The sequence below is a fragment of the Pygocentrus nattereri genome, chromosome 7, assembly GCF_015220715.1.
Source record: "Pygocentrus nattereri isolate fPygNat1 chromosome 7, fPygNat1.pri, whole genome shotgun sequence".
NCBI classification, from domain to species: domain Eukaryota; kingdom Metazoa; phylum Chordata; class Actinopteri; order Characiformes; family Serrasalmidae; genus Pygocentrus; species Pygocentrus nattereri.
The window spans coordinates 2680593-2702500 of NC_051217.1; the positions used below are offsets into that span (position 1 = coordinate 2680593).

Below are 21908 nucleotides of genomic sequence, written 5' to 3' on the forward strand. Positions count from 1 at the left end.
CTTGAGATCCTACAGCTCTTAAAGTGTATGAGTTCTATCCTCCAGGCATCTTGACCAGTGAATTCCAAAAATCTAAAACGTTCACTGGAGCGAATGCAGAATGACCTGTAAGAACAATAAGAGTAATATTTTCTGATGCTCAGATCTTCTGGGATTACTTATGTCAGTTAATTCATGTTCTATGAGCAAAGCTTGCTGTTGCATTCTGCCTTTTCTTCTTTCTCTGATCAATCGCTGTTCTGTCTTTATGCCCCTCTACCTGTTCTTCTTCCTCACTCTTTGGTTTAACTCTTGCCTTTATTGCTTACGTGGAAAGCTCTTTGGCACGGAAAAAGGAGGAAAGGTAAGCAGCTGGATTCTGCTGTGTTTTTGTTTAGGAGTACGGAAGTGTTTATTTAAAGGAATTCTGCCTCTGTTTGCACTCAGTTCTTTCTGTAACAGTTATGTCTGTGGAACATAATTATCAGGAAGACCAAGGGCACAATGTGTTATCTAATTTGTCATCGTCAAGGCAAGCTAATTTACACAATTTGGCTCTATGAAAAGAAAATCTGTTCAGTCCCTCTTCACATGCAGTGCTTTTGTGACGCATTGTGAGCTGCATTGACTTTGAGAGTGTTTAAAAGATTTCTTAGGACTCTTAGCTCTCTCTATGAGTTTGCGCCGCTGGCTTACATTATTAAAGCACCATTACAGTACAGCCCAGACGAGCCTCTGCATAACTAGCGAGACATTCAGAAGCGCCCAGCATTCATAATTCATCAAGTGCCTCACGTCATTGAATGTCTCCTCATATGCTCCGTCACCTCCACACATCTCATGAAGCTATTGCACATGAACGTTGAATGATGTTATGTTGTGTCCTGTCATCCTGCCGCACTTACTTTGACAGCAGCAAGACAGCAGGGACAGACAGCTTCTTCTTATTTAAGATTAAGATTAAGATTAAGTGACCCTTATTAGTCCCACAACGGGGCAATTTCACCTCTGCATTTAACCCATCTGGGCAGTGAAACACCACATACGCACTAGGGGGCAGTGAGCACACTTGCCCGGAGCGGTGGGCAGCCCAATCCGCAGCACCCAGGGAGCAGTTGGGGGTTAGGTGTCTTGCTCAAGGAAACCTAAGTCATGTGCTGTCAGCTCTGGGGATCGAACCAGCGACCTTCCGGTCACAAGGCCTCCAACCCAGACTTCACTGTGCGAAAAAAGAACCAGCAATGGCTTCACTCTGCCTCATTCTGTTCATTAGGTCCGTAACCAGCCACGGTCACACATCCCCTGCCCTGGCTTGCCCTTTGCTGTTTAAAGTCTGCCGAGGACAGTGCTTTAGCAGTACACTGGTAACGAAAGTGACAGTGTGAGCTGTTTTTAAAGTCAAATGTAGCTTGAGCAGATTGGCTGGGTTTGCACAGCAACTGGAACATTGGCCAGCAGGGCCTGAATGCAATACAGAGCAGCTCACCGGAATGGCATATGGATGCTCAGAGGGGGCACTGTGACCTCCCTGCCCTGCAGAGCCCAACTCATGCCACTGCGCTGGCCTGTACATTAAAGCACCTCTTCTGGAGTTGGAGTCGATGCCATTACGCCCTGCTAAAAGAAAAAGCCATTGATCCAAAAAAAATCTCAGGTCAGCATATTTGGCCAGTGTATGTCAGGGCTATTGTGTGTCTGCTTCTCCTGCTTAAGAAGGCTATTTGTTACTTTTGATAGCGATGACGTGTTGTACAAAAATAAACAAAACACTTGAGTAACTGATTTTTCCATCCTTTATGGACAAACAAGAAAAAATGATCCATTCATTTAGGTTTATTTCTTTGGCCTTGGATGTATGTAGGTCAGTGCTTTTTGAAGTGTGAGGGAGGAGCACATTCAGACAGACATCTACAGGCTAAATGTACTGTGGCATTTCCAAGCCACTGGCTAGCCTGCCGATGCACCGCATAGTAATGCTTTCACGTCCCTAGAGCAGCATGACTTCTCAGCATTAAGTTCAGGTCACTGCACTTGGGGTGCGTGTTTGTGGTAGATGGGGGAAGGCTGGGAGGATCAGGACTTCTTGGTGCACATGTGAGATCAGCCAGATACAGTGTTGAGGGAGATTATTAAGCTTGTTTGCACTAAAAGCTGTCTCTCGTCTGATCCTAGGTCATATGGTTTTCCCTGCAGGTTTTTATGCCAAATGTCGGCATGGCCAGACTGCGGGAAATCCTTTGGCACTCATTGTTGCCAGACTGTTGTTTGTGTTTGTATGGCGGAAGCCCGGCTGTGGTTATGACGAGTCTTTGTTTTAATCCTAGGTGGACAGTGAGAGGCCAGAGGACACAAGGCTCATTGAACTGGACAAATCACATCGCAGTGAGCACACAGTCTACATCACACCCCCAGAGTTGCCCCTTGTGCCCGAAGGAGAGGAGCCATCTATGCTTTATAGGTAAAACACACATGCTGCACACATATACACACACACAAAACGAAACACAAATGGCATACATATAAAATAAAATTGGTTTCTTTCAACAGTCTACAATTATGAAAAAGCTCCAGGCATGTGTAATCCTCAGCGATTCTTCTCTAGGGATGTGAAGCCAACAATAAAAATCTCCAGGGATCCCAATGTTTATGAATCCCCTCACTCAGCATCCAGAATGTACAATAATAGCTGCCTAGCAGAGCATATGATCTTATTCAAATACAGCTATTCTTTGGAAATGCACTGCTATTGTGATGTTTTTCAATCTGGCACCTTTGAGCTTGTGCGTAGTAGGTTGTAATGGTTCTCTAACAATTCTCTAACGATTGTGATGGATGCCACAATATTATAGTTCGTCTGGGTTTTTTTTTTATGTATGACACAAATTTTGCGTCAGATTACATAAAGGAGAGAGAGAAACGTTTTCTGCTACATTACCACAGTGTTCACAATCCAAAATTCACAGACACATTTTAGTCTATGTAGGCCTGGCAGTATGCAGTATTGATAGATAACATGTCCTGGCTGCATGTGTTGTGTAGATATAGCGGGTTCCCTGTGCTGAATACTGAGCTTTGTGAGCCCCGGGAGGGCCTCAGCATCCCCATGGCAACCTCGACCTCCAGACACACCAGCCCCGGGAGCCCTGCCGCCATCTTCCGTCGCTCCAAACAGGTGCACCCTCACCTCTTGCTCCTGCTCCATCAAGTCAGAGAATGCTGCTCAAAGAGCATCTCTATTTCTGCCCCTTCTTTCAACTCTGTCTTTGTGATCCCCCCTCCTTTCATCAGGAGATCAAATCGGCCCAGCGCATGGCCAAGACCTACTCGTCCATCCCTCAGATGTGGTCCAAGTGTCTGCTGCGCCACTGCCATGGCCTGTGGTTTATCTGTCTGCCTGCCTATGTGGCCTCGTGTCACTCCAAGGTGCGGGCACTGCGCACCGCCTATGATGTCCTAAGAAAGATGCAGGACAAGAAGTTGCAGCCCCCTGATGAGGTAGACTATGAGAATAGCCAGAATCGTTCAGCCTGGAGCCAGTCATCTGAAATAATGGCTGGCTTTTTGTTGTCCTGCTATGGTGTAAACGCATCATTATTTTGTGCGCCTCTGCAGGTGTGTTACCGGATCCTGATGCAGCTGTGTGGGCAGTATGGGCAGCCAGTTCTGGCTGTGCGTGTACTATTTGAGATGAAGAAAGCTGGAGTCCAGCCCAACGCTATAACATATGGATACTATAACAGAGTGAGTGTCACATTTCACCTAATTGGAACTTTCTGCAGCATCTGGAGTACTGGATTACATTTAAACATTGTATTAGCTTTCATTAGATTTAAATAGCTCTGTGCCAGAGATAGCAGTATAAACCATGTAAAGATAATGTAAGTTAATGCAGGTTTTTTTTCTGAGAATGCCTATCAACAGTAATACAATGTGAGAATTCAGACTTTTCCTGACTGAATTTGAATAGCTAATCTAATTTTAGAGGGTCACACTAGCATAGATTCCAAGGTCAGCTTTGTTTCACAGGCTTCTTGTCATAAGACAAATTAATATGCTGCCTGAAAGCTTCTCAAGGGACAGCTTGCATTTCTCTGCCTTGTAAGAAGTCCCGAAAATCACCTAGTAGACACACACTAAGAAACACATGTCTGGACAGCTGAGAGTTGTTCCAATTCTATCAGAGTAATTACAGCCAGTCCTTGAGAGAGAACACAATCTACTTAAGATAATGAGAGGGGTTACACAGAAGAATTACTTTGTTAATCTGTGTGTGTGTGTGTGTGTGTGTGTGTGTGTGTGTGCACGTGCGCGTGTGTGTGTCTATGCCAGTGCATGCAAGTGTTCATGCTCGTGTCTAAAAACTCCATGGGTTGTTTCTTCCTCAGGCTGTGTTAGAGAGCACATGGCCTTCCTCCACCAGAGGGGGCTATTTCCTGTGGGGTAAGCTGCGGAATGTGGTTCGGGGTGTGGTGCAGTTCAAACAAGTGTGGAAGAGACAGGCTGGTCAGTCCAAAGATACACATCTCTCAGGTACGCACATCCCTGATAAACAGTAAAAAAAAAGCCAAATTAGATCCAGAGGGGAAGGGTCAATTGTCAGTACTTTATACAGCGTGGTCTGTAACTAATTTGACACTAACAGTTTTTCTTTTTTCGGCTCTGTACCTCAGAGCTCTGAATTTGAAATTAAATATTGTCTAGAATATCAATTCAAGTTGTTTCTCTCCATTCAAGGGTATTCACATCAGTATACAGTGGTCCACATAGGAATTACAACCCTTTTTATACTTAATGTGACCTAACAAACTCTTCAGGTTTAGTACTTGGTTGCAAATCCTTTGCAGTCATTGACTGCCTGAAACTTGTGACCGATGACATCACTAGATATCCTCCCTGGTGATGCTCAACCAGGCCTGCAATTCATCCACTTTCTGTCTTTCCTTGTTTTGTAAATTTTTTGTGTTAAGACTCACCTTCAGTAAGCAAAATGCATTAACGGGCTTTCTGTGAGGTGAGGCAGTCAATCTGGGAGTTAGAAGCATCCCACTTTTTGGCCCTGTCAAATGCCATGGTTGTAGGATCTAAGCAGTTCAGATGCTTCTGTACACTACAGAATTCATCTTGCTTGCAGCTCACTGACTGTAGTCACATCATCAAAAAGAGTAATGAGCCAGTTCCTCATGTTTACAAGATAAGGTGTTTTTTGTTTCATGAGCCTAACCTTTATCTCTTTACACTTTTCGTTCTTACAGTCGTCTGGTTCAAGTTAATCACTGTCCATAAGGCAAAATTGTGCTTGAACATTCTGTGTTTCTCCTTTTTTAGGAGTTAAATTGTCTTGCCAGTTTGTTTATGCTCCAATTATGTTCTCCTTGCCTCTTATTTTGTTATCTTTTGTTGTCCAGTTCAAATGGGCTACCTATCAATCAGAGCCAGTTGTGGTGAAATGATATTTTCTATAAAGTTTGATTGGCTTTTCGCAGAGTGCGAGAGAAAGAGACTGTAGAGTCAGAGTTAAACCCTTTGCACTTTCCACTCTTTACAAATAAAGGTTATTAATGCACCTGCTGTAAAACTGTTGACAATATAGAATAAAAAAGTAATTGCCATAATAAAAGAAATGTGGATTCTATGAAGAGTTTGATTATTATCCAGCTATACACTAGTCTAATTACAGACTAATTAGACTAATTAGAGTCATTGTTGGGTGAAAGCCTATACACAGATGGCATTACTTGATACAGTGAAGTATTATTCAGTTTGACTTGCACTTCCTGAAAGTGCTTTTTTCTTCTGCTTTCTTCTCTTCAAACATAGCCAGTCACATAACACCAGTTCACACTGCACACAGCGTATTTCAACCCTCAGCCTGGCATTATGCTTTGGAAAAGTACCCTTTTTTGCAACCGCAGCCGTCAGAACTTTCACTTTCAAAGTGTAAGCTCAATAGGGATGCATGTGTCAGCCAAGCAACTACTCTAATGTTCAAAGCTTTAAAATATTGTTTATTTGAATGTTCAGTATTGCCCACCTTCCCACATGGAACAGTGGAAAAAAGAAGTCCGGACGCAAGTTTTGTTGGCAGTTATAGAATAATATGTCTCAACAGCCTTTTTTTTCTTAAATGGCAAGTTTTTTTAATGATAAACATGTTCTGAGTTGGATTGTGCCAAGTCAGACTAAAGCTACGTTAGTTTCATCTTTGAGTTATCAAATAGCAGAATTTCAAAATTCGTCTCACCCCATTCTCCAAATTCTACGTTTGACGCCTTCTTCTAAATTTAATTCCTCTGATCTGTTACTCATTCCTTACAGTCAATCTCAAGATGACGATCTGAGCATTATACAAAATGAAGTGCGGAAAAATTCTGGTAGATGCAGAAGTGATATCGTCATCTTTCCTTTTACCACAGCAGTGAGGTGAGGTAATTGAAGCCTGGTTCCTTAGGGAACTCATCTCCACAGCTCCCATCTCCGTTATTTCCCAAGACCACAACCTCTGCCAGCCTCCCCGTCCATCCAGCCAGGCATTAATGGGGCCAATTAAGATGAGAGGAGATAGCTGCCTCCCCAACTGTCACTGTTCAGTCTGCTCTTGATCTGATCTCCTCCTATTCCCATGGTGTCACCTGCACTAGCTCATTATGGCCTACTCATATGTGGCTGCGACTGCAGTAGGCTGAAACTGCGATGCGCCCAAACAGAAATCTTGTCATGCATATGTCATTCGGCTCAAATATCAAGGTTTAAAGATCTAAGTAGCCAATCGTGTCTAGCCACAGTCCAGGAATTGATTGATTGTGTTGTTAATGAACTATGTGAGATGTACACTGTAGACTGTTTGCTGTGGATTAAGCAGGGTCTCTTTCCTCATTCAGTCTGAGTCTCCTGTTTGTTCCTTTGTGTGCAGATGCCAGTGATCTCGACAGTGTCAGCCATGGCAGTCTGGACAGCTCCAATGACTCGGCAGAACGAGCCTCTATTGATACCGACTTCACTAAAATGGACTCCAGCGATGATGGATCCAGCACAGGTGCCCTGTCTGACCTCATTCTGCATCATCCACGCCCTTTTTCTCTCCCTCTCTATCTCGCCTTTTCTGCAGGACAGAGCTTGTGCTCCCTCATTAACTCAGAAGCCCTCTCCCTCGTTCTTCATCACGCTCTCTCACTCCAACTTTTTCTTTCACTCTCCCTTGCGGAAAAAGTTGAGCCGTTCCGAGAGTCGTTATTTCTCGCTGTGGGAGTGAGGAGAGTTCTGTCCCTTTTTTCTGCTTCTTTCCATTATTTTTTTCGACCTCTCATTAATCTCAAAAAAGGTACACACATCTAGTATGGTGAACATCACCACACCTGGTAGGAGGAGAAGTCATCACACAGAGAGGGAGAATAAAGAGAAAAGAGAAGTGAGGCTCTGTGAATGTGAAAGGGACTCCAACATAAAGCTATAGGCAGCGCTGCTCACAGGAGAGATCTGAGAGGTAGAAGCTGAGATTTGACAGCAGAGACTCAAACGTACTCAGGCTGTGCATGCGGTGGCTTAGCAAGAGTCTGACAAAGATAGCGAGCAGGAGAAAGGAGAGAGAATGGGTGGCTGTTATTTTAGCTCACCTCTGGAGGCAGGGAGTGACTATGATATTATCTTTCAGCTCCAGTAGCTTTCTCTGTTTGACTGAATCTGAGGCAATCCGAACCTGTGTGTGTGTGTGTGTGTTTGCCAGTGTATTTCAGCCCTGTTAGAATCTATACGTGACGAAAGCCGTGCCCATCTCAGAGTGTACTGCAGTAGCTGTGTGTTTGAAGCCATGCCTGTAAGCGATTTGTATCTATTTCAGTAGATGTGGTGTGCAGCAGTGATGGTGCACAAAATTAGACCTGCTGTGTTAGCGTTGGGATGGATTTCTGAGTCGAATCACATTTTTAGAGCCAGTTTTCAATGTTGAATCTTATGTATGTGCCATAACATTTCAAGTGAGGGCTCCTGGGTGATGCATTGGTCAAAATACTATATTTAGTTCCTCAGAGCGTCCATGGGGAATGTAGTTGTCTGTAAACAGTATATGTGTGTGTGTGGGAGTCTCTGTGTCAGGGCTGAGTGATTTGTGATAAGTCTTTTTTTTCTTAATAATATTGTGATTTAAATGCAGTTATTTTCTTTATATTAAGTTCAAGGCCTATCACTTTTATCAGGTTTGAGTCTTGATGTTGTGAAGTGACAGAAACCCAGACGTTGGCGGATGAGAGGTTAGACGGTTTCATAGTAAACCCAGCAGCCAAAGCCAAAAAGGGGCAAAACACAAAGGAGTAATCAAAGTTCAGGCCAAATGTCTAATCACGAATCAAACCAACCAACAAAAAGTACCAAAAAGGGAAAGGCAAAAGACGAATCAAAAGGGTCATAAACACGGTCAAACAGAGAGAACAACCAGTAGATTCCGGAGAAACAAAACCTCGCACTGACTGTTTGTAAAGTGTAATGAGACACAAGTAAAAAACACAGTTAAAAGTCTGCGGACTGTGAGCGCTGATAGGAGCAAGAGCCTGAGTCCAGTCACAGGAACTCCCAGTGCATTCTGGGAGTTGAAGTCCGATGGATGAGGCCAATGTGTGACACTTGAACACCGAATGCAATGTAGCCGTGTAATGTAAATGTGCCAGCCTGCCAGTTCACAAGTATTAAAGGGGAACTCCTTTTTTAATAATAATGATTTTATTAATTAAATGTTAACTAAATCATTAAGATGCAGACAAAGTCATTCAGAGTGGTTTGATGTTAAATCCTTCGTTCTAGAAAAACCTCAGGTCAGAATTGTTTGCAGAAGTAGAGACTGGAATCAGATTCTGAAGAGCTTACTTTCACTAAAACCATTAATGGTGGAAAAATACATGCAGGCCGTTAAGCTCGTCGTTAAGCTCCCTCATGTAAAGGTATTTTATCAGCTGGTGACAAATATGCTGTCTGATGCCTTCAACATTGTTTTATAAGAGTTTTGAAATAACGTTTTGGTCTAAAATGTATTTTAATGGTGGAGATATATATATATATATTTTTTTTTTTTTTTTAGATTTGGCATCATTTTACCATTACTAACATTATATATAAAAACAAAGAGGCACATGTAGGTTCATTGTTCCTTTTTGGAAAGTAAATAAAATACCTCTTGCGTTGTAGACATCACAAACCCTGGTTCCTGTAACCATGTTTCTGTAGAACGGAGCATTTCACATCATACCACTCTAAATAGTCTTAACAATTTAATTATGTGCAAATGTAGAAAAATCGGTCCCCTTTAAGACAACATTGAACTCTGTCAGTCATAATTAAAATTGCAGCTTCGATTTGAAAATTCTACCATTTTAAAATGTAATTTTGATATAAAAACAAATAATTGTTCAAGCCTCTGTGTGATTGTTGTCTGCTCATTTTAGATTGTGTGGTTAATGTGTCTGTGTTCAACTGCAGGTGGTCAGTCAGATCAAGGCTATGACTCTCTGTCTAAGGAGGAGGTGCGGATCGGAGCAGGAGAAGAGCAGGATGGCTCTCCTCACATGAAGGAGAAGGAGAGAGTCTCCAGCCCACGTGAGTTGCACTTCATCATGTTGTTTTTCCCAAAGCTCAGTGTGGAGGTGTAAGCTCTAGAACTGAAGCCTCACTGCTTCCACCAAGTGACGTAGTATGGTATTGCAAGTCTTGCATTAACAATGAAGGGTTTGCCCTCTCCTTTTGAAGGTCATATGTTACTTAAGCTTTGGTGAACACATAAGACACGTTTGCTGTGATTCTTTGTTTCCAGTATTTCCTCACCTTCATTTTATACTTTTGTCCCATATTTTTAGTGACTGAAACAGGAATTTCTAGAAAAGAGGACTCTTCCCCTCCACTAAGACCATCGTCCTCCTCAAGCTTACAAAATGGCACAGATGTCCTCTCCAGAGCCCTCCCCAAGAGACCGAACTCACTGGACATCTTTGGAGAGAAGGCAGTAAGGCCCAGCAGGTTAGATCTGACCCCAGATCAACCGGCAGACATCTCTAGTCCTGCACCTGCTCAGGGACTTGAGCAGAAATTGCCTGATTCAGAGAAGGAGGAAGATGAAGTAGAAGAGGCCAGTGAAAATATGAATGCTGCTGTAGAGAGGAGTACCAGTTGCACAGTCACCATGGAGACAAATGTTGCCATGGTGCGTGGACACTGCGGTGTGGAGCGGAGCGCAAGCTGCAGTGGTGCCCTTGGTCGGGGAGTGACTCGGACAGGGATTGAAGCTGGTTTTGACCCACTCTCCCTGCTGGCAGCTGAAACCCAAGTGCAAGGTAAGGAGGCAGATGATTCAGCTGAAGCTCCAGCTGCCCGTCGCGACCTGGCTGAGGAAATTCAGCTCTACATGGAGCACTTAAGTAGCCCCATCAGCCAGAGGTCACTCAGCACAGACCTGCGGGGCCTCCAGAGCCCCTCGCCACTCGACTCGCCACGCCCAGCCACCCTTCTTGGGTCACCGGGCGCCTCGGGGCAGCTGCAGCCGCAGCCCCGCAGCAGACTGTTCTCCTCTCCCTCGCTGCCACAGGGACGCCCCCGCAGGAGCAAAGAGGCACGGCCCACCTCCCTGGCCTCTCCCTCCTCCCCCACACACTCTGCCTCCTCTTTCTCTATGGACTCCCTGCTCACACCCACTCTGGATGTCTTCAAAAGTAGCTTCCTGTCTGCAGGCAAGGGTGTGGCCGAGAAGGCCAGCAGACTCTATTCTAGACTGTCCTCTCAAACATCTATCGCACAAGTGAGTGAAGTTTGTTTTCTCTCCGTTTCCCACTCTTCAATTATCTCCTTCTGGGTCACTGTAATTTCTGTTTTTCCCTCTACAGGACCTGAACTCTGACCGGGTCAGTGTGTCCTCACTGGGGTCTGGTGACCCTGACTCATCCTCTTTGTTTGAAGGAGACTCTTGCCCAGACCCGGAAAGCCTGTCCTCCCCGCAGCGAGACACCTCTCTCAGTGTAACTCGGCCCAGGAAGAGCCCACGCAGAAACAGCCGCTGCCTGGAGAGCCCCTCCGCACCTCCCAGACTATTCCGCCAGGCCTCCTTAACCGGTGAGTGTCCGCTTGTCTGTTTAAAACTTCACTTTTTTTTGTTTGTTTTTCTTTTTAGTTGCAGAATAACTTCTGCATTTCAATTATTTATCACGTACTGTTTTCCTGCTCAGGTGCATAGGTTTTGTTTGTTGTACTCTGGAGAGAGACTCTTTTGGGTAGTGTTTATCGGTTTAATGTCAGCCAAAGATAAAATCAATATAAAACGCAGAAACGTAAATATTTCTTTGTGTGCCTTTGTGTGCTTTAAGTATTTACGAACAAGTGCATTAACTCATTTCCCACATGTTAGATTATAAATTTTAATAAGATAAACGTTTCTCATAACAGAAATGTGAAAAGGAAAAGATTAAAGTAGAGAAAAATATTCTGAGCAGATCAACACATTCACACAAACACATAACTTCACATGCAAAAGCTTAGCTGATTCAAAAGCTTAAAGAAAGAGGAGAGAGAGAGAGAGAGAGAGAGAGAGAGAGAGAGACAGAGAGAGACAGAGCAAACAAGCAAGCAAGTGTAGTTCCATAGTGTGTAAAGGAGATAGTAAGTTAACCAAACAATGTGTGTTATGTTCGGTTAACTCAGTATTTGAAGGTGTTGTTTTAAAAATTCATTTGAAAACCAGCCCAGCCTGAACCCGATGTTATTTGTGAAGAATGTTTACCCCAGTATGTTTTAGGCAAGACGTTTTACTAAAAAGACAATATTCTAATATATATATATACTAGGAGACAAACAATTTGTCTTCAGTTATATATATATATATATATTTATATATATATATAACTGAAGACAAATTGTTTGTCTCCTAGTAGGACACATGAGAAGAGATGTGTTATTTATCAGACCCTACAAGGGGAAATTTGTCATTTGACTAGCTAACTATTCCCAATGTGGGAGCAGTGGAGGGTTAAATACCTTCCCCAAGTACATTTTACAGGTCAATTAAAAACAATATGGGAACGATATAATCTGGACTGAACCTCAGATCTTTACATGCTCAGCCAAAGCCCCTACCATAGGCTGTTATGTCTGGTAGGATAAATTGGAGATAGGTGTAAACAAGTCCTAATCTCTTGTCTCAGCATCCTTTGCAAGAAACATCATAAAGACATAAAAGCCAAAGAACTATAATTCCTAGATTTAAGAATTTTACACACACACACACACTAATCTAATAATCTAAACTGCTTATCCTTCTGGGTCGCAGTGGGCCTATCCCAGAGCCTATCCCAGCTGTCATTGGGTGGAAGGCAGACCCTGGACAGGCAATCGCAGAGAATTCATTCAAATTCAGCAAAATATTCTGTATTAAAACAATCAAATTTGATTACCAGAGATAATTTATGTCCCTTCACCAACTTGTAATCATTGAAACAAAATCTTCAGGCCCCATGATGCAACACACAACAGCAGCACCTTACTCAGGTGCATAGTGTGCAGATACATGCCAAATATAAAAAATACACCAGATTAAATATACAAAACAATAAACACACAGACACCAAATAAACAGAACAATAAATCTACATGACAAATAAACATGACACTTACTAGACAAAACAGCGAAGTCATATGCAGGAATTGGGGTCCAGTAAGATTTAAATTAGATTCAGATTAAGATGTAGATTAAGATTTAAGTAAATATGCCTTAAATATGGTAATATATCTTTCAGTGATTTCTATCCTCTGAATAGTGGTGCTTTGTGTTTTTTAACTCCAACTACTGCCTCCTTAATAGTTATAAACAGTTGTAATCCTGCCCACTGGGTGTAATTACAGGAATATACATGAATTGCTGTCTTAATCCAAATCCCCAGATGGCTTCCTTTGGGAAATCTCTGGTGATTCTGCTGAGTAACATCTCTGACCGAACTTGATGAGGGGGAGGGGCGGATTTGAGTTTTGGGAAACCACACAAGAAGCTTGATGAAATATTTATTACAATGCCTTTATCTTCCCAACATTTAGAGACCACAAGCTGGCAATAAGCACACACGGAGTTGATGAAAAATCCATGAAAAAAATCTCCTTGTTGTGATTTTGTGATATTGTAGATCCGTCTAGATCCTCTTTTTGGGTCGCTGAGCATCATGTTTAGATAAATTCCTCGCTCTTTGTGTCCATATGTAGTATTTGTGTTCAGCCCCAGCGGCTGCAGAAGTAGGCCAGCAGACGGGGCTCGAAGTGTGTCTGGCAGAGAGTGGAGGCTCTGATTGGGGCTCTTCAATCAGGCAGCCAAGCTTGTGCTGAAGTGCTCCATCATAATCACTCAGATCTGGTGCACTCGTACCCCAGGCCTCTGCAGAGCCTCTCTCCTTATTATTAGCCCAGGGGAGTTGTGCTCCTCTTATGCTGAATGCTTTCAAAATTAACATTCATAAAGCCAGTCATCAGCATTCATCACACTAGTCATCTTGCAAAACGTGGCCCGATTCTAAAGAACATTCGGAGATGAAAAATAGATGTCAAATCAGATGACTGAGTCTGTTTGTGTCTCACTGAATTAAGTGTCTTTCTTGTTGCCAGGCTCATCGTTGGCAGTGGTGAAAGCCCCACAGACTCCCGATGTGTGTCCTGAAGCCAGCCTCTCTCAGGCTCATCAAAATTATGCCATTGAGGTGGGTCAGTCTCAGCAACCTTAAATACACATAACACAGATGATTGAGGCATTCATTGGTGATACCAGGATACCATAATGTTTATTCATATAACCAATGACCAAAACCAAATGTTCTGGATGAATCTGTAGTTAAAAGTTGGTGCAGTTTTTCACAAAGGTCTGGCCACTCTGGTCAGATGACATTTCATAGATTTTGTGAAAACATATAAACACAACCTCTGCAGAAAGCTATTTAATTTTTTCTGGAAAAGTTAGTAAACAAATAAATTAGAAAATGTGGCATGTGCAATAGTTCTCAAAAATTATAGTGTTACGGGACGACGGGGAAGCGGACCCAAGTGCAGAACTGAAACCCAGCGAAAAGAAGAGTACGGAGATATATGGGGGCAACAGAGTGTGTGTTTAATGTTGCTAGCGAGGTGATCGGCAGTCCACGGCGTTACCGCTGCGCCACCAGGGTACACAGGCAACCATGGGCAGAGCGCCTCAAGGAAGGCAGAAATGAGGGAGCAGGGTAGAACAGCAAACCAAGGAAACGCCAAACACAGCGTGCTCAAACAAAGGCAGAGTTAGAGAGATGTGAAACAAAAGATGCAGGAAACAAAGCACTTGCTGTGCGACTGTGAGAGGAAGGTCCACTTTAGGTTTAGCCAGTTTGCTCTTCGAGGAGCAAAGATGTTCGCATGGCTTTTTTTTTTTTTTTGTTGTGAGTAATTTGAGGGTATTTACTCTGTTTTTATTTTTAGAGGCAATTTCTTTTCTCGGCCCTCTTTTATTTTTCTTTTTGGTGCAGTTTCGTTTCGAAAGACTAGGTACCGTACCAGTCACCCCTCTACAGAGGTGTTACAAACACTGGGCCTTTGCTGCAGGCTTAAATAGGGGAGTTCACAGGTGGGTTAGGTTAGCCTAAGTCCATGCTGCTGTCGCCCTCTGCTGGCAGCCAGCGGCGCAGGCTGGGCGCCCTGCTGCCGACGCCCTCTGCTGGCAGCAGGCGGCACAGGCTGGGCACCCTGCTGCCGACGCCCTCTGCTGGCAGCAGGCGGTGCAGGCTGGACCCTTACATAAAGTATGCAAAATAGCATCAAGATATACCAGGAGCATTTTTTAAAATAAGAGTTGTGGACTGATTAATTAAAAATTTAACTATGTTTGGAAAAAAAGGAGCAGAATTTGATGAAAAGAACACCTTGTGTTAAACAGCAACTGGATTTGTTATGCTTTGGGATTGTGTGGCAGCCAGTAGCACAGGAAACCCTGCATGTGTAGATAGAAAATTGGATTCCACTAAATATCAGCAAATGTGACCTGATCAGTCATGAAACTGGATCCAAAATGATCCAGTGATCCAAAACATACCTCAAAATCCAACAATCAGTACTAAATGCAATCTAACTTTTAAAATGGATCTCACAGTTCCCTGAACTAAAATCAACAGTGGGCACAGAAAAATCTGAGGGTTTTACTAAGTTCTAACTTAGTAGTATGTCCAGACTTTTGCATATGCAAGTTAATGAAATATGAAATAACTTCACATTAACTTTTGCAGAAAATTGTATTTTTTAAATAGTCTGCTGCAGTTGTGTTTACTTCTAATCACTTCTAATCAATTCTAATCAATTCTAATCACGCAAAATATGTAATTTATCCAGGATTGCCCAAACCATTATAAACTATTGTATATATTTGTACTGTGCAGATATAAGTCAGGAGAGTCTAGGAGGTCAGCTTATTTGAGTCGTGTCTGTGCAGGTGCGCATGTCCAGCTGCTCCCGCTGTAACACCTGTGAGTGTCTTGTGTATGATGAGGAGATCATGGCGGGCTGGACCGCTGATGACTCCAACCTAAACAGCACCTGCCCCTTCTGTGGCTCGCCTTTCCTGCCTCTACTCAATGTGGACATCAGAGACCTGACTGCCCAGGCCAGGTGAGTAGCTCACGTTTGTTCTCTTTTAGTAACAGAGCTTTAGAAATGTATGAGGGAACTCTTGGTCAGATGGATCACTTTCTACACTGTAAAAATCTTTGACCACATTTTATTGTTAAGTTCTCTTTTCTTTCTGTTCAGAATAAGTGATGCTTCAGAGCCCCAAGATGAGCTCTCACAGACTCCTGACTCTACAGGCAGTCCATTCACCAGTGCTAGCAGGAGCACAGTAAGTGACACTTTCCTCACTGGCCAATCAAACTGTTAGTGTCCCTTTTTCATGTGTGTTCCAAAATCCATTGAATCCACTTCCAAAAAAAGTGTCGTGATGATTGTGGTTTTGCATCTGCTACAGGAGCCAGTGACCGTGCCTTACCTTAGCCCTCTGGTGCTGTGGAAGGAGCTGGAGAGCCTGCTGGAGAACGAAGGTGATCAGGCCATATCCTCAGCCGCCATCGTGGACCATCACCCCATTGTCTTTTGGAACCTGGTGTGGTTCTTTCGCAGGCTGGAGCTGCCCAGCAGCCTGCCTGCCCTCATCCTCAGCTCCAAGCACTGCAGCATGGATGAGCAGGTGGGTCTGGCGATGTCATTTATTGAGTAATGACCAAATGTGTGAGGGGATGTTCATAATTGCTCTAATAAAAACCTTTACCTTTTTGTCAGGTTAGTGTTTATAATCATTCATGCCTGTGTAAATTTTACATTGGGGTTTGTTCTACAGTTCCTCCAGAGCAGTACATCAGAGGACAGTAAGAACGTGCTGGTCCAAATCCTGTGGGACAACCCCAAACTGCACCAGGACCCTGTCACACCCTGCTACACACTTTGGAATACACATTGTAAGAGTCCGTCACGCTTTAACACAAAATAAAAAGTTTTCTGTTGGTAATTTTCCTGTGTGTGTGTATCGTAAACCAAACCACTGTGGATAATGTTTGCCTCGCCTGTGTGGGCATATGTATGTAAGTATACACCCTAACTCCTTCTGCTCCTGGCTCGGTTTGTAAAGGTGCAAATCCATCTGCTTCTGCCTCCTTGCTGGAGGAACAGCCGGCAGTAAGCCTAGAAGTGTTGCAGAGTGTGGTCAGAAGCATTCAGAAGAACGATGTCTACCAGCCCATGAGCCAGATACTGCAGTTACTTGGCACCAGACTGGGTTTCGTCAGGCAACGGTAAGAGCCTCATGCAGAGGTCACTATCCACATACTTGCTGCAGTTCCCGTTTTGGCTTACTGTGTTGGTCAGAAAAAAGACATTTTCCTAAATTCTGTCATTTTGTGATCCCCAACAGGAGCTTATATAGAGATATCTTGTTCTTGTCTCTGGTGGCTTTGGGCAAGAACAGTATCAACATTGGTAAGTTGGCTCTATTTTGACCAGTTCATTGTTTGAGGGTTGTCCACCAATTCTATTCTTACCATGTCATTCCTTTACATCGTAGATGCTTTTGATCGCGAGTACAAGATGGCATATGACCGTCTGACCCCCAGTCAGGTCAAGATGACTCAAAACTGCGACCGACCACCCAGCGCTGGAGTGATGGAGTGTAGAAGGACTTTTGGGCTGCCAAGTCTGTGATTTCTCTCATGTTTTGCCTCTCCCCTCCATCCGTCATATACAGGAAGAGACATGGAGTCTGAGACACGTCATGCCCAGCCAAAGAAGGAGCACCATACTAACATGATCCTGAGGATTAAGTTTTACCAAAGCTACCTCTGGCTCCCAGCAGCCAAGTAGACACTGAGAGGCATTTCCATGTATAACCGTGGTATGTGGCCAGTTTGCTCCCCATTCACTGTGTACTACCTGTGAACACTTTGTGTTGTTTTTTTTAAACACACTGTTTACCTCATATTTTCCCCTAAACCTCATGCTCCTCAACACATCACCCCAAAGGCCCGAGTCACATTCAAACTCTTAGCTCCACTCAGGTAATACTTAGTACTGAGGTCATTGTAGATTAGGAGCAATATCATCTAGTGCTCAGGTCATAGCATCACTCCCATCAGATCACATAGACAGGATCGTGGAGTGGTTTTGGGACCAGTAGCAGTAGAATAATAACACAATCATGTTTAGGGCCCTAAGTAGAGAAGCACAATGAAACCCCCACCCCCACCCCCCGGAAACTTCAGAGATTCCGCACATTCCTCTACCAGTATTCCAGGGGCACTTGTATATTGTTGCAAAACAAAGTCACCTTTGTGTATATAGACTGTTATTATATTGTTTAGAATATTTGTATTATAAAGGTATATTTTAAGACTTGTATTATTATAACTGACCTGTCTCCATTTGTAAAGGAAATACCATGTGGTGTGTTTGAGAGTGCGGTTATGGTCCTGGAGACCATTGTGGTATCTGTGAAGCATCTTTTGAGTAGGTGAGGTACAGAACTGGACCAAATCAAATGTTGACTCACGAATTATAAGACTGTTTACATGGTGACTGGAAAATGTAAATGTATTGTGTACTACTAATGTAATTCAGTGATGGGGAATTTTTTTCTACTTGTGATCTGAGCAACCAGAGCAATGCCTTATGAAATGGCAAATGAGCTGTGGAACTACACTATGGAGACCAACTACGGAAATTGTTTTCAACTACTCCATTAGGAATTACAACTCTGGAATGAGACTGATGATGAATATTTCCTTGTCCACATCAGTTGATTCAGATATTTTGGAATAGTTTAAAGAAACACTAGGTTCCATTAGCACAGTGCAATGCTTTCAATATGGGTTTTATTTGTCTTCTGTATGTTTTTTGTTTTTGTTTTTTTTTACGGTGCACAACCCAAAATGCATATTTATCTAGGACATGGGCTTGGTGAAGTGCTTTGTTTTGGCCCTGCTATTGGTAAAAACCAATTACAAAGTACTAATATAGAATTTTTTAATGACATGGCAGTTTTCTGTCAGTAACCTATGTTTCCAGTATTATCATTCATTCCTATTGTAATTATTTTAAATTGTTTTTATAAATTGTTTACGGTACTATTAGAAATGGTACACTATCGTGGTACTTGAGATGAAATACACAGATATAAAGAGCACATGAGCACTTAAGTCAGTTACATGAGGGTAATGAAATGTTCGGTGACTGCAGCAAATCTATTTTTACATAGCTTCACCTACGTTTATTTGCTTGGTAGCATAAATCAAAGCTACACTGATTTTATTGGTATCTACTGTTTTTTTTTCTTAAAAATGCTAAGCAGTTTACTATTACATGCCGTCATTGATTATCGGATTATTAGAGTGCAATGATTATTCTATCCCTTGCATAGAAAATATGAAACAAGTACTGAAGAATACTTCTCCAAAGAGTTTAGCTTACTCTGTCTGACCAGATGCTGTGCATAACTACGGAAATTAGATGCCCCGACACTGCCGTTGATGTTTTGGCTGCTTTTTTTATCTCCCTCACCGTAAACATTGTTGCGGTAGTAAAACAAACTAATAAAAAAACAAACCACATCCAAATTAAATTCTAAATACTTCAAAACTGTTGAAAAGCAATGCGAATTGATTTTGTATGCTGTACTGTTATGGGCTGACGCCTTTTACACATCATCTCATGTCAATTCCTGTTTATATTTGTATATTCATTATTTCCCCAGATCCAAGCGAGATCTGCTGAAGCTGTTTATTACTGTAAATAAACTTCACTCCAACAGTCATTGGTGTCTTTTAGGGTTATTTATTAGAAATAGAGGGAGATGACTCAGTGACATATACATAGTATCCCATTTACCTGGTGAATGTTGATACACAGAACACGTCTCATTCAACAAAACAAATGTGCGCAATTCACTACATCCCTGGAGTCCTTGGAGCGGAGTTACCTCTTTCTGTTGGAATCCACAACCATTAACACCTTTTATAACCTGAATACATTAAGACTACTTTCTTGCAGGTGACTAAAAAATGAAAATGTATTTTTCATAAAGCACACGTTACTCACTTAATTTGGGTTCTAGAGGTGAACTAGGTGCCTAGTGTTCCGTATTACAAAAATAATTGCGGTAGGAGTGTAAATTACATCATTTACAGTAAGCACACAATTTCTCCCATTTAGTGAAGTTTGCATACATTTGCAAATTCTGGAAGTCAACAACATCGCAGACGCAATCACAATGCAAGATGTTCATTTCTTCTAAAGGACCACTTTAGAAAAATCCTGCCTCCACACAGAAGTACTTTTAAAGGTCAGTTTCGACAAGTAATATATTCAGGGTCTGAATCTGTTATTTGTCGAAACTGACCTTTAAAAGTGACCTGGATTTGTCTGCACACATACTGCATTGAAAACAAGTGAACCACAATGCCTTTACTATCATTTAAAGAAATAAAGCGATACTTTCCTTCTAGATTGCAGAGGTTTGTTAGGGTTTTTGTAAAATATGGGCTTGTGAAGTAACATGTGATGAAAATAATAGGTCCCGTTGGGCATAGTATAATATTATTATAATACTATTAATATAATACTAATATTTGGGGGCAGTCGTGGGCTGGAGGTTAGGGAACTGGCCCTGTGACCAGAATGTTGCCGGTTCAATCCCCAGCACCAACAGTCCATGAGCAAGACACCTAACCCCCAATTGCTCCCCGGGCGCCGTGGAAAGGGCTGCCCACCGCTCCGGGCAAGTGTGCTCACTGCCCCCTAGTGTGTATGTGGTGTTTCACTTCACGGATGGGTTAAACGCAGAGGTGGAATTTCCCCGTTTGTGGGATTAAAAAAGTATCTCTTAACTTTTAGTAGCTATTTTACTGCTATTAGAGTTGCAGTTGTGCTTTAGTTATTTATATTTTATGATGAGATCTGATAACAAACACAACACATAATCTTGTAAATCACCATTAGGGCTATTGTATATGAATGTAGAGGGGAGAGATGCGTTGCTAGTGCAGTTGAGCAGCTGGAAATTGTGCACTAAAATTTGCAGAAAAATGCAAAAGTATGTTCTCTGTAGAGATGTGTTAACTTAGTTTCTCTCAGAAAATCAATAAAACATCATTCGACCAAGGGCACCCCAACTTTTGTTATAGTTAGGGGTTTTTAGTGACTGGTATTTTTGAAAAATGCATACTTCTAGACGTAACTACTTTGTAATCATAGTATTATATAATTATATTGTGCATACATAATCACACATGATCCAACAACCAAGCCATATATTTCCTATCAAACATCTATGACAATCAGATATTTTTCTCTGTAGTGATTTAATTTGGAAATTTTAATAATTACTAGTAGATTTCCAATGTGTGTGTGATTGTATATGTCTATGTGTCTGCGATGGACTGGTGACCTGTCCAGGGTGTTTTCTTCTGCCCGATGGCAGCTGGAATAGGCTGCAGCAGCCCCCACGGTCCAGAAGGATAAGTGGCCTAGATAGTGTGTGTGTGTGTGCGCGCGTGTGTGTGTGTGTGTGCATATTCCAAATTTCACTGTAAGCTGGTGGATTCAACCATTATATATATATACACACACACACATCAAGATAATGTGTTTCATGTTACAGAATACTTCACAAATATGATGCAGTGAAAATGGTGTCCAGAACATCAGATGGCATTAAAGGTTGACCGCAATGCTCCGACCAGCTACTACATAAACACATAAGATAACTACATGTTGAGTAATACACAGTGGAGTTACATTAGCTGTATAAATTGATTCCGGGAGGATACATTTCAGCTTCACCTCTGAATCCATCAGCAAAGTTTACACAGTTGCCCTCTGGCTCGAGGTACTCAAATACAGCCTTACAGAATATTAATCACAAATGACAGGGTGCGTCCAGGAGTGTCTGCCACATGCGTGAGTGGACGCTGATAGTCAAGTAAAGCTGCTGGTCAGATAGACACTGGGCACACAATGATACGGTCCTCCAGCATGACACTGAGCACCAGGAACACAAAGTAAAGCATGAACATGGTGAAGCCCAGCATTTTATTCATCCTCCACTTACAGACAGCGATGGAGATGATGACAAACAGAAGCATGAGGAAGAGCAACACAATAGCACAGAAGAGCCCATTGCTGCTGACAGCCACAGGTTCCAGCCCGTGGAAGGACGCATACATGAGCCAGGGCACTGGCAGCCTTCAGGGAGAGAGAGCAGAGTGTAGGAGAATAAAAATCAGATTCATGTTAAAACATAAATGAATACTAATAATAAGCAGTCATATTGCTAAAAATGATCACAGACTAATGCCGCTACAAGCAAAAGCTGATGGGCACCAGTACATATTATTCAAAGTGATTGTACTTAATGGTCCCTTGAAGCT

The 21908-nt window shown here is 42.5% G+C and overlaps 2 protein-coding genes across 4 annotated transcripts in view; one reads left to right on the top strand and one right to left on the bottom strand.

The window, feature by feature from the left end:
* The window catches only part of dennd4a (DENN/MADD domain containing 4A), a 31885-nt gene extending 12591 nt beyond the window's left edge, over positions 1-19294 (top strand). The window contains exons 14-31 of one of the 2 annotated variants that reach the window (XM_017691616.2): positions 317-343; positions 2304-2437; positions 3019-3151; positions 3268-3474; positions 3592-3720; positions 4365-4509; positions 6890-7012; positions 9442-9558; positions 9816-10750; positions 10836-11061; positions 13591-13682; positions 15434-15609; positions 15751-15838; positions 15965-16183; positions 16334-16451; positions 16622-16784; positions 16904-16968; positions 17054-19294. In XM_017691616.2, the coding sequence (XP_017547105.1) occupies positions 317-343; positions 2304-2437; positions 3019-3151; positions 3268-3474; positions 3592-3720; positions 4365-4509; positions 6890-7012; positions 9442-9558; positions 9816-10750; positions 10836-11061; positions 13591-13682; positions 15434-15609; positions 15751-15838; positions 15965-16183; positions 16334-16451; positions 16622-16784; positions 16904-16968; positions 17054-17190 (3234 nt within the window). In that variant the 3' untranslated portion in view covers positions 17191-19294. The remainder of the gene's footprint in view (positions 1-316; positions 344-2303; positions 2438-3018; positions 3152-3267; positions 3475-3591; positions 3721-4364; positions 4510-6889; positions 7013-9441; positions 9559-9815; positions 10751-10835; positions 11062-13590; positions 13683-15433; positions 15610-15750; positions 15839-15964; positions 16184-16333; positions 16452-16621; positions 16785-16903; positions 16969-17053) is intronic. The other variant, XM_017691625.2, reaches the window with a different exon arrangement.
* A 1542-nt stretch (positions 19295-20836) lies between these two features.
* The window catches only part of slc24a1 (solute carrier family 24 member 1), a 28142-nt gene continuing 27070 nt past the window's right edge, over positions 20837-21908 (bottom strand). For both annotated transcript variants that reach the window (XM_017691603.2, XM_017691595.2), the window contains one exon: positions 20837-21723. In XM_017691603.2, coding sequence (XP_017547092.1) covers positions 21474-21723 — 250 coding nt within the window. In that variant the 3' untranslated portion in view covers positions 20837-21473. The remainder of the gene's footprint in view (positions 21724-21908) is intronic.